General features: G+C 33.7%; 1 protein-coding gene across 1 annotated transcript; it reads right to left on the bottom strand.

The window, feature by feature from the left end:
• Positions 1 to 2,958: 2,958 nt before the first annotated feature.
• Positions 2,959 to 8,612, bottom strand: LOC110438018 (uncharacterized). Its single transcript, XM_073926522.1, has 6 exons — positions 7,164 to 8,612; positions 6,816 to 7,049; positions 6,625 to 6,715; positions 5,071 to 5,149; positions 3,540 to 3,631; positions 2,959 to 3,452 (listed from the first exon to the last, which is right to left on the bottom strand). The coding sequence occupies exons 1-6, from the start codon at positions 7,384 to 7,386 to the stop codon at positions 3,395 to 3,397; spliced, it is 777 nt and encodes a 258-aa protein (XP_073782623.1). The 5' UTR covers positions 7,387 to 8,612; the 3' UTR covers positions 2,959 to 3,394.
• Positions 8,613 to 12,737: the final 4,125 nt, after the last annotated feature.

Raw genomic sequence — 12,737 nt, 5'->3', positions numbered from 1 at the left:
TGTTGCTATGACAACAAGTCTCAAGTTGAGTTTTGAAGAACGAAATGATCCTGGATCATGTCAAATCGTCAATATCCAAATACAGCTAATTGAGTAATCCACGTACGAAGAACGGACCCCAGCACATGGGGAAATCACATGACACAAACACAAAACCCTTGATAGTACTGTGGTTCCACATAATAAAAATTAAAAAGACTAAGTAAGAATTTAATTTATGGTTAAAAATTCTTCTAAATTTCATCTGAATGATTAGTTATAATTTGAACATTAATCAGAAGAGAACAATCTGATGTTTTATCTCCAATGTATTGAAAATTGATAAAATCATTGATGGCTTCGCTGTCATAGAAATATGGCCACAGTTTAACCCAGTTTCATAAAATCAGTCTGCTGCAGCTGACGCTATTGCTTTGTTGTTAATCTGTAAACACCTCAGGGATTGCAATTCAGTGGAAAGATGACTTTTCATTTGCATGTTGTTTTTATATAACTATACCTACTATTTTCATTTTCATGGGTTATGAATAAGATATGATAATGCTAATAGCTTAATACATTTTATTTGACTTTTGGAGATCACCAAGCAGCCACAAGGGTCCCGACCTCACTTTGTGGCTCCCAATAAATAATATATGCTCTAAATAATAATGTAAAATATGCTTTATATGCATACTTTCAACCAATATTTTAACTAAAAACATGAAATATTTTGTATTAATCTGCTGCCATTTTCTACAACTAAATGCTCTAAAAACAATATTCTTATTTAAATTTTTATTATTAATTGTATTTAGGTAAAATAATCATAATCTAGAGGCCTTTGCCTTTCATATAAGCCACTTCTGACACCAAATGATCAACTAGAAGTTATTATTTGTTGTATCTAAATCTTGGACAGGTGACAAGACTTTTGTTAGGTAGCGTATCTGTGAAATGGTACACATTTGGCTCTCTGTGTCTATGATTTATAACACGGTCAAGGTCAAGAAAAAAGTGGCTGTAGGCAGGAGCAGTTTTTCAGCTTGTAATCAGTTTGGAAGCAGTGTCATTTTCTCTGTTTCAAAGCAAATGTGTTGTTGACAGTTTTAAAATTTGATTGTTGTGTTCAAAAATGTCCTTAAAATTTATTATAATAGAGTATGAATGACAAAAGTGTTTGGACATGTTTAAAAATGTGTTCATTGTAAGAATTTTGTGTGAAAGCAACACCCCACATTTCAAAAGCATTTGCAATTTGTTGGAAGGAATGAGAAACTCTACTATGTTGTGCACAAATGACTAAATGTTTTGAGAAATGCTGTTGTGGAAATGTAAATAGTGTTGTGTGAAATGCACCAAAGCCACTGAGTTACACTTTTTTTACACATTTTTCTAACATAGTTTCCATCGTGTTAAATTGTTCTTTGCACTGATGTATGTAAAAATACTCAGTCTAACAAGTGAGTTTTTAGTTAGTCGTTTGATTCTATGTAAATGATGTGTGGTGTCCTGAATGTCATGAAATATATTGTTGAATAATGAAATAACTAATACAAATATCACAAAAGCTTTATTATGCATGTTGGATTTACAATAGAACATTATATATATATATATATATATATATATATATATATATATATATATATATATATATATATATATATATATATATATATATACATACAGTTGAAGTCATAATTATTAGCCTCGTTCGATTTTTTTTCTTCTTTTTAAAATGTTTTCTAAATGTTGTTTAACAGAGCAAGGAAACTTTCACAGTATGTCTGATAATATTTTTTTCTCCTGAAGAAAGTCTGATTTGTTTTGTTTCGGCAAGAATAAAAGCCGTTTTTAATTTTTTAAACACTATTTTAGGGACAGAATTATTAGCACCTTTAAGCTATATTTTTTCTCGATAGTCTACAGAACAAACCATCATTATACAATAACTTGCCTAATTACCCTAACCTGCCTTGTTAACCTAATTAACCTAGTTAAACATTTAAATGTCACTTTAAGCTGTATAGAAGTGTCTTAAAAATATGTAGTAAAATATTATTTACTGTCATCATGGCAAAGATAAAATAAATCAGTTATTAGAAATGAGTTATTAAAACTATAATGTTTAGAAGTATGTTGAAAAAATCTTCACTCTGTTAAACAGAAATTGGTGAAAAAATAAACAAGCAGTTTAAAAATTCAGGGGAGCTAATTATTCTGACTTCAACTGTCTGTATATATCACAATAAACAATGGGTATGTAAACGTATAAGCCTAAAATAAACATATAAATATCAGGAAGCAGTATAGCAAATTAACTGGTGTAGGTCACTATTTGTTAGCTTAGGCTATTCACAAGCTTATCGAGCTTGAAATAATCAAATTTGTGCAAGAAATGTTATTTACAGCACTATTAGCTGTAATCCACAACCCCATCAAACAGTCCTGAGCTTGCCTTTATGACAGACTGGAACATGAGCAGAATTCTAAATATACAAATGCAAACTGCCATTGTTAGCTTTTACAATCAAAAGGAAAGATACAGTGTGATACTAAAAAAGTACATACTTTTTACGACTTCAGCTACTTGTAAATGTGTGTGTGTGTGTGTGTGTGTGTGTGTGTGTGTGTGTGTGTGTGTGTGTGTGTGTGTGTGTGTGTGTGTGTGTGTGTTCATCTTTGTACCAGTAAAATACAACACTCTATGTTTTGTTTATCTAATATCTAATGAATGCAACAGTATGTATTTGTAACTAGTATTTTTAAGATCAAGTTTGCACAGTTAATTCTTGTTGCATGTCCACACTCTCCAGTGACCTGAAAGGTTTTAATTTGCATAAAGGTTTACAATTTACCTATTTAAGCTGATCTTAGCTTGTCATTTTAATTGGGTTGAAGCTCTTGTATTGCTATACATTTTGTAATTGTTTTATGTCTTTAATTTTAATTTTTTGCTATTGTTTTTTTTTTTTATCAAGAAACATCTAGGCCTAAGATGTTTTCTTTAGCTTAAATGCAACTCCTAACTTAACTTACTTTAAAATTAAATAATACAAAATGCTTTTATCTGTAAAAAATAATGCTTATAAGAATTTAATTTATGTCTGTTAGAGAAAAAAAATACATATATATGTACATAGTCATATTCTTGCTCTGACAGTTTCAGAGCTGAAAACACACATTGTTTTTTAAAGAAGTTGTTATTTACTTTATCATACTAAGAAGTTTCCATTAATGCATTGCTTACTATTATCGAATTTTCTTTTATATTAGTACCTTCAAATATAGCAAAACCAGACTAACACTGGAGGAACACTGGAGGAACTGTTGGTGATGTCATGTTTTCTATCTTTGAAGGGCACGATTGTATCTCTTTTACACACGTGCGCGCACACACACTTGTATCAAATCAAGCAGTCTTCACTCCGCTGTAAATGGATTCATTCTGCTGTTCTGTGTTGGCACACCTAAAAACAGATCCATCCTTTAAAACATTTTTTTTTTTTTTTTATGCAATACCCTAAAAAAACTGATCATAGTAATTAAACACTCACGTTTGTTCTTGGGATTTAACGTCTGCTTTTTTGGGTTTAACGGTGACACTCGTATACAGCACTTCATCCTCCTTGGATTCATCCACTGCTTCCTGTGGGTTAGAGTCAGAGGTTGAATCACAGTTTTTCTTTGTCCAATGCATTAATTTACCTTTGACTTAGTTCCTTATTTATCAACACAGCAGAATGAACCGTCAACTATTCCAGCATATGTTTTATGCAGCCGCAACCTAGTATTGGGAAACACCCATACACTCTCACATTCACAAACACACACTCTTACACTACAGCCAATTTTGATTATTTAATTAAACTGTACCGCATGTCTTTGGACTGTAGGGAAAAACGGCCCAGAGGAAACCCACGCAAACACAGGGAGAACATGCAAACTTCACACAGAAATGCCAACTGGTAAAATCCAAACTAGATTTTCTTGTTGTGACAATTAGTCATTTGTGCACATCATAGTAGCAGTTTCTCATTCCTTCCAACAAATTACAAATGCTTTTGAACATGCATCAATTGCTTTCATACAACACTCTGCTGTTTAAAACATTATCATTTGCTTATGTCAGTCAAAATTAACTAAACTTGTAAATACTGAATAGTCATTCCATATAAAACTAATAGTCCTCATTTCATTACTTGAGTGATTACATACAAAAAAACATACAAAAATGTTGAACTAGTTGTCAAAATCGGTCAAGCAAATAAAAAAATGTAAATCTTTTTTTTTTCTTGAAAATGTCTTGGTCACACTTTACAATAAGGTTCATTAATTAATGTTAATTAATGTATTTACCAAGATGAACAAACAAGGAACAATACATTTACTACTGTATTTGTTCATGTTAGTTAATGTTAGTTAATGAAAATACAGTAGTTCATTGTTAGTTCATGTTAACTCATGGTGCATTAACTAATGTCAACAAGCATGGACTTGAATGTTAATATTGCATTGGTAAATGTTCAATCATGATTTATAAATGCTGTACATGTGTTATTCATGATTAGTTCATGTTAGTAAATGCATTAACTAATGAAGCTTATTGTAAAGTCAATGTCTTCTAAATTGAACAATTTGATGAATGATTTACAGACCTTTGTGTGTTGTAGGCTTAGCTCCAATATGTCCTGCAATATTGTGTACAGTTGTGCACAGCTCTAGTCTACCCAAAGAAAGTTTATGTTTGTTGTAAATAAGGGTGTATTCATTCTTTTGCACAATGCTGTGAATATATTCGAATTGTCAAAGAGCAAGTGCAGTAAAAATGTGACATACTCAGTGTCTTGTACCCAGATACTTGACTAAATGCAGTAATATCTAACTTCACTGTAGTTTTCAAATGGCTGTGTAAATAGTATCTAGTGCTGTCTTGACCATTTTCAGGAAGTGTCACCAAAATCTGCATGGATTTTTGAATTAGAAAAAATGTACAGAGTAAAATACTGTGAAAATTTTTAGGTTTTGCAGACATATACAGTTGCTGGGCAGATGTTATCTGAAACTGGCAAAAAGTTAATTACTTACGTTTTCTTGTGAGATCAGGCAGGAAACTCTGGTTCCTTCTCTTACTTTCTTTAGGTTTTTTTGAGTTTTTGCTTTCCTTCTAAAAAAAATAAAGTCAAATTGACGCACATTAGCAAAAGCACTATATTTATGATGATACATAAAAAAATATTTGATCATTTTAGGATATGGGCTGAAATAGTTTAAACCAATGACTGTAAAAAAATATGGACGACGCAACAGCCCCTTTTCCCATTGAACGCCTTGAGGGCAAAACGCCTGCTTGACGGGCACAAACTGTCGCAAAAGACTGCTGAAATTGGAGCCTTGACATGCGCAGAAGGACTGTCTGATGGAGCCAGAGGAGGAGCCGCGAAAATGAGCGGAGTCGAGCTTCCAACCAAACGCTTTATGTAAAATCAACCACGCCCCCGAACTTCTCAGCATGCGTTTGCTGTCATATCAACACAAATGGAAGTAATAACGTTAACAAATATGAGGGTTTTATATATTCAATCGCGCCAGCTCCGGGCCGCAGAGCATAACCTACTCGCGGCGTCGCGGGCTGATTCCGGCTCGCATGCGGCAGCGCCAGCTCGCTCGGCCGCCGCATCTGGCTTGATTGACTCGGGCTGGAATCGGGCTGTGAGTCCAGGCATCCGGAGTAGGTCCAGCAGAGGTAGTCAGTCTGAGCTCTGAGGGGTAAGTCTCTGGCAGGCGAGAATCTAGCCGGAACTGGCCCGAGTGTATTTTGCTATCTGGGTGGTTAGGCGTGTATCAGCAAACTAATAAAGCCTGAAAAAAGCCCTGATCTTAGCGAATAAACAGTGTTCCATCAGGATCATATATGTCAGAAACTATAGTTTACTGCTGAACTCATTTTGTCATGGTAAAATAACACAGAAATCGAATAATAACACTTCAGTCTCCTGCCGAAGCTCAGACGCGCTGCTTTGAGAAACTGTCAATCACAGCTGTCAATCACGATGACACGCCCAGCATTAATTACTGCTAAAAACAAACTGTTTACAAAAATGAAGATCTGCACCTATTTCAGCACAATAACCAGTGCCTTAATCCACCAGAACCATCTTTCGGGACATTTTATTGCAAGTGTAATAAAATTTTTTATTTGGGCTCAAGTCTCCTTCATTAACACGGAGGAGGCGGGCTTTATGACTTGTACTGCAGCCAGCCCCCAGGGGGCGATCTAACGGCCGAGACCTTCACTCAAACGCAGGCTTGCGGCACACTTGGTTTAAACATTTTAAATAATTTCTTAAATGCTTTATCTGATCTTAAACAGTTTGGTAGTTTCTCTGTAGAGTATAAAATCAGTCAAATTAGTTTTAAAGTCATTACTATTTGTTTTCACCTTCACCACCAACAGCAAAACTCTTCTGGCAACTATGACACATTCACACATGGTTTCAAAGTTGATTTTAAGACTGTGTCTTCATCTGGAGTGTTTTAACAGATCCTTATACTTCATGAATTCTGAAATGTCTTCTTTTATTTTATTTAGACTGACTGAAAGACTTTTTATGAGTGCAAGTATAACTAAAAACTTCCTACCTGCTCATGAGAATCACAGCTGCAATGATGATGATTACAAGCGAGACTGAAGACACTACAATGATCAGAAGAGTTGTGAACTCAGAAACATCTGTTGAAGACAACAAAAAATATGTGCATGTAATATAGCTGCCATTGAGCAAAAATGAATCAGATATATGAAAAGGTTAATATATAAAAGTTCTACATACTTTTTCCAGGTAAACTGTTTGTAAATTTCTTCAAAGAACAAGAGTAATTTTCAGAGTCTTCAGCAGTGATGTTGTTTAAGATGAGGATTGGGTTTGTCTGTTTCATCAGTTCACCGTTCCTAAACCACTGAACCTCTGATAAACCACCAGGACAGTCCAGTGAACAAGTCAAATTCACAGAGTCTCCAGTTATTGTGCCATTTACTATAGAGCTGGACTTGGAGACTTTTAAATCTGTCATAAAGGAATTAAAAACAACCCATGATGAAACAGAGAGATTACTGGACTAAAAACAAACAAAACATTTACAACAAAAGTTTTAAGAATATTTATTTTTGGAATATTTACCATGTACTGTAATGTTCACTCCAGGATCACCTGTCCACATGCCGCTTGAAGTATTAGTAATAAATCTGAACTTATATTCTCCAGAATCTGTGAGTTTAATGTCATTAATCAAAAGAGAACAATCTGAAGTTTTATCTCCAATGTATTGAAAATTTGAATTATTCTTGGCTTCACTGTCATAGACATATCGCCCAGACTCACACTTGTCAAAGTTTGATTTCATTGAACACCACAGCACTTTCTTTACATAGATATTTTCTTGTGGAAATTTAAAATTACAGGCAACAGTGACATTGGATCCTCTTGCAGCACAGATCGGAGGAGGATAATTCACATGCCAGTCACGAACATCTGCAGGACCTGCAACTTTATTTCAATAATGATTTAATTAATAATAATAGTGTGTGTTACTATATGTATATTCAAGGAAGTTAAAGTTAAAATATCTCAAGATGAATATTTTAAGGGGCTTCGGGATTACCTAAAAAGTTTTTCTATTAATAATTCATTAATGTCAAAAACAAAAAGCCTTAATCAACATTTATGTGCTAAAATCAAGATGTTTACTGATATCTAGTAAAAAATTCAATATCCTTATTTGCTTTGTGAAATGTAAATTAATTTACTAATAGCACATTTCTGATTACTTCCAGGATTAAAAAATAATTGAAGATGTATTATATGGTCTCAGACATTTGTATTCAGACCCATTTGAGTAACATTTTGCAATATTGTTCCGTTCGTTAATGATAGTTTACTAAGACCAAACATTGTACAATACATATACTACAATATTTATTCATCTTTGTAAATATTAGTAAAGGAAATTACAGCCTTTCGTTGTTAGTTCTTGAGAACGTAGCACCACAAACTGCTAACAAGCTAAATTTTGGATTTTATTAATGCATTAGAAAATGTTGAACTAAGATTAATAAATGCAGAACAAGTGTTGATCATTCATAGTTCATGTTAGCAAATACATGAACTAACAGTAATAATGGAGCATTATTGAGAAATGTTACCATTAATTCTTTTATTGCTTAATGAGTGATTGTGGATTTTTTAAATGTCACATTAAATAATTCAAAGATAAATGGTTTTAAAAGATTATGCTAGTTCAAAACAGTACATTAGTTCATTAAATGAGGAATAAGCAACACATAAATACTGCTTTAGAGAAATATTTCTTACCGGGCAGGAGGAAAAGAAGAAACTGTAGCATTTTAATACAATGGTGTTTTTATGTCACTGCAGAGTCTTGGACAAAAGGCAAGAAGATAAAAAGCAGTAAAAGAAGAAGTGGCTGAGAGACAAATGCTAACATTTATATTTCCTCTTCACCCCTAAACTCTTAACTGGCATCTGTGGTTCTGTCAGGAGAACAAACTCAGAATCTACGTTTTACAACATATTCGTACTTCTGAAAAAGTTTAATTTGATTTTTAAAACGTTCTCAATGAAAACAAAAAGTTACTTTAAAAATGTTCACTAAATAGAGTTTGGGGAACTCAAATGTACTATGATGTTGTTGCTAAATCATTCATTCATTTTAAACATTTTTTTTAATTTTCTTTTTTTAAGCACTAACACGTGCTGCTCATTTATGACCAAGAATTTTCAAAGTGGTCTTGAACTTTTATATTTATTTCTTTTATGGGTTCAGTTAATTAAAGGTGCAGTAGGTGATTGTCTTCAGAAACATTTTTTGTTGTGCTGGTTGAAAGGCTCTCCACATTCCAATAGTTATGATGAAAGTAAAAGATCTAAATTTATAGGCCTATTTTTAAATCCTGGGTAATGTATAAAACAAAAAAATGTTCATTGTTGGGCCGTTAATCTCCATAATTCAGATAAGTATAGCCCAAACTGTCAGCAAATGTAGATTTGTGGTCTGTGTGAATCAGGGTATCTTCCGTAATCAGGTTATCAATCAGGGTATCTTCCGTCCAATCCATATCCGTTTTCAAACAAAAAAAGAAAAATGAATAAAACAGCCGTTTTTACGTTTTTTATTTGTTCACAAGAAACGAAAAAACAAGATTTTGGCTGTATTTTCATTTTTTAATTTAGGGTAGGAAAATGGTAAAACGACTTAAAAATTCATTTTACACATGTAGGCGGTGCTGAAACACCCACTTTCCTCTCATTGGTCAACCAAATCTGGGCTCGTGACATAGCCCTTAAAATAAGGCCGTACTCACACTAGGTACAGTTGCCTCGAACCGGGCCAAAGCACGCTTGTCCCCCCTCCCGTCTCCCCCGACGGCCCGCGCTCACACCATATCGGGCCTCGGCACGCTTACGTCATCGCTGCTGCGCTGTTCAGAAGCGCTCTCTATGGCAAGCCTTTTTAGCATTTAAATCTTTGTTCTGACTCCATAAATATATTTAGAGATATCTCTAATTATATTTTGACTAGTCATAATTATAATTCGACTAGTCAGAATAACAATTAGAGATATCTGCAATTGCAATTGTACTAGTACGAAATCAGATTGGAGATATCTGCAAATATAGCTATTATGATTAGTCATATTCCTCCATTGACTTCCATTGAAAAATATTTGCAAATATCTCTAAATGAGTTTTGACTAGTCACAATTGTAATTAGAGATATCTCTAACTGAGTTTTTACTAGTCAAACATTTGGAGATGTCTTTAATTCGTAATATTTAGAGATATTTACAAATATATGTGTAAGATATCTCTAATTAATTTACTATTAGTCGAATTACAGTTGTAGACATCTTGAATTGGATTTTTGACTAGTCATAACTCAGTTAGAGACTGTATTGACTAGTCAACTAGTCATATTTTTCAATGGAAGTCAATGGAGGAATATGACTAGTCATAATATATTTGCAGATATCTCCAATCTGATTTTGTACTAGTACAATTGTAATTGCAGATATCTCTAATTGTCATTCTGACAAGTCGAATTATAATTATGACTTGTCAAAATACATAATTATATCTCTAAATATATTTATGGATAGTCAGAACAAGGTTTAAATGTTAAAACGGCTTGCCATACGCTCTCACTCAGCAGCACAGTGGAGAGTTCTCTAGTTATATCCTTTCAGTCGTTTGTTATGCAGTGACATGCAGTCAAATATTTCGCCAAACAGTCCTTAGGGATGCGGTGACACCAGTCAGATATTTTAACGGGCAGATCCGTCACTTTTGGCGCTCATAAACAATTAAAGCTCTCGTGCTGCAGGAATGAGGAGGTTTGCTGAAGGCGCGCAGCTGTCATGCTGTGAGGAGTTTGCGTCTTTAATAAACTACGGCAGTTTGCGATCACTGAACAGTAAGAATGATTAATAAATCCATATCAAACAGTCCCTTAAAAGTCACGTCTCGCTTTCAGTTTCGGGCTTTGGCGCGTTTCGCGCTCACACACAAGCGTACCGCGCCAAAGCCCAAGTGATCCGCGCTCAGGCACACCTCTTCCAACCGGGCCAGGGCCGGCCAAGTGAACCGTGCTTGAGCCCGATTCAGCGCACTCACACTTCTCAAACGATCCGGGAAACGGGCCTGGGCACGGTACGGATGGCATAGTGTGAGTAGGCCCTAAGAGCCCTCTGTGGACAAGCACCCAGGCTTTTAACTATTATTATTATAATAGACACACATAACATCATCGATGTCCACATCCTATATCCATGAAACTCGAACTAGCATACTCTTTGAACAAGGAGGAAATAACTGTACTTCAGTCAAGCCAGATGGCTTGTTTTGTCATTTAATACCGGCTATATACCTGAAGGACGGTTACGCCGTGTTCTGATGTCAGCCGTCACTGAAGAAAGTCAAATCTTTCTTTACTTTTTTGAACTTTTGTTTGAAAGCTTTAGTGGCACTGTAGCTGTCCAATGTAAATGTTAAAGCCAATATATGCACCAATAAACAAGTCAAATTAATGAATAAATTAAATAAATATGGATTCTGTCTGTATTGTTTTTACTCAAAAAAAATGTTTTATAGAAATAAATGAGCATTTTTCACCTGATTTCAAATAAGTTTTTTACAATTCATTTAAATATAAGTTGGACATTTATGGGGCCATGTAACATGTTTCTGTGCCTTTTTTTTTCTCCTTCGTGATCTTTAATGTACTGGGTATACGCAAAATATTTCTGAAATGTCAAGCAAGAATTTGGCTATAGGTTTAATTATGAAGACAATAAAATATAATAAATGACAAAAATAAAATGATAAAAATTCTAAAAAATATTCCTTTTTATTTCATTTGATGCATTCGTTATTTAATGTTTGATTACTGAAATAACAGCCATCGGAAGGGGGAGGGGCAGTGCTGAATTTGTGCGTACTTTGGAATAAAATCCTGCTGGCGCCCCTGGTGTGAATAAATGTGTAAAAATACGTACATCTTAACTGTCATTTTATAGTAATCAAGAGATTTTTGTTGTTTTTTTTTTGTATCTTAACACATTTAACTCCATTTTGTCCATGATGAAACTTGCAGGCATATAGATATGTCCCTCACACCTTATTTCTGTCGTCTATTACTAAGGTAAGCAGGCTGTATGTATGCGAGCGATACACTTATTTAAATCATCATGTCTTATGATAACACTAGGTGGGCACATTTATAAATACAGTTTTAAAACTTTTACAATTTTACTTTTAACTTTTAATCAGAAAAAAAATATTTTTCACGTAAAAACCAAAAGGCACGTAGGTCTATACAGATGTGTTTTTGCATATTTATTTGTTTATAATATATAGTGTGGATTATAACATAATAACCAGAGAGATTAACTCTTTGTCATGGCGCATATTTCTAAATATAAGCTTAAAAAAGTTGTCTGTGGTGCTGCTGTTACAGGCAAGCGCTCTGTTTATAGCCTAAAGTTAGCTTTTCAATTCTAAGATCTAAAAGTGATAAGAGTTGTATTTTCAAGTGAGGATTATCTAGCTGGTCAAAACGTCTAAGTGTAATGAACAGTGGTTGAACACAGAGCTTTTAATTTGCAATGTTCGAAAAGCCTATGAGAAAATCCTATAGGGATATTGTCGAGGGAACCAGTTTTATGCAAGCAGCCGATTAAGGTGACGTCATAGTTCCTCCACTCTATTAGTTGAATCAACTATTTTTTATGTTAAATCAGTGAATTACCACCATGCTTTTATTTTATTCAACCTAAATTAAAAATATTTTGTTATCTCAACTATTTTAGTAGATCTAAGTTGACTTGACAAAATAAAATACGTCGTGATAACAAATCATGAAAATAATTTATTACAGTGCATTACCGTTATGCACTATAATGAAAGTAAAAAAATGACTGAAGTATTTTTTTTACTTCATTAATTATTACTGAAGTAAAAAATATTACTTTAATTGTTTTTAGTATGAATTGTCTTAAAAATGCATAAAACATTGTTAACAATTATATATATTGACACACAGTTCACTAATCTGTTAATTTAAAACTCATATCTGATGAACACCAATGTTTAAATGACATCACAACATTCTGTAAAAGATTATTGCAATGGTTAAAATGCCTGTCTGTCTTTATCTTGACATAAAAAACAGGAAACATG

Source organism: Danio rerio, chromosome 16 (genome assembly GCF_049306965.1).
Source record: "Danio rerio strain Tuebingen ecotype United States chromosome 16, GRCz12tu, whole genome shotgun sequence".
NCBI classification, from domain to species: Eukaryota; Metazoa; Chordata; class Actinopteri; order Cypriniformes; family Danionidae; genus Danio; species Danio rerio.
Note: the sequence above shows the minus strand (reverse complement) of the source record. Positions and strands in the feature narration are given on the sequence as shown.

Coding starts and splice junctions, on each gene's coding strand:
- LOC110438018 (XM_073926522.1), bottom strand. CDS start 7,386: ATGAAATCAAACTTTGACAAGTGTGAGTCTGGGCGATATGTCTATGAC. Junction 7,050..7,163: donor AGTGAACATTACAGTACATG/GTAAATATTCCA, acceptor CCTTTATGACAG/ATTTAAAAGTCTCCAAGTCC. Junction 3,453..3,539: donor GTTAAATCCCAAGAACAAAC/GTGAGTGTTTAA, acceptor ATCTGTTTTTAG/GTGTGCCAACACAGAACAGC.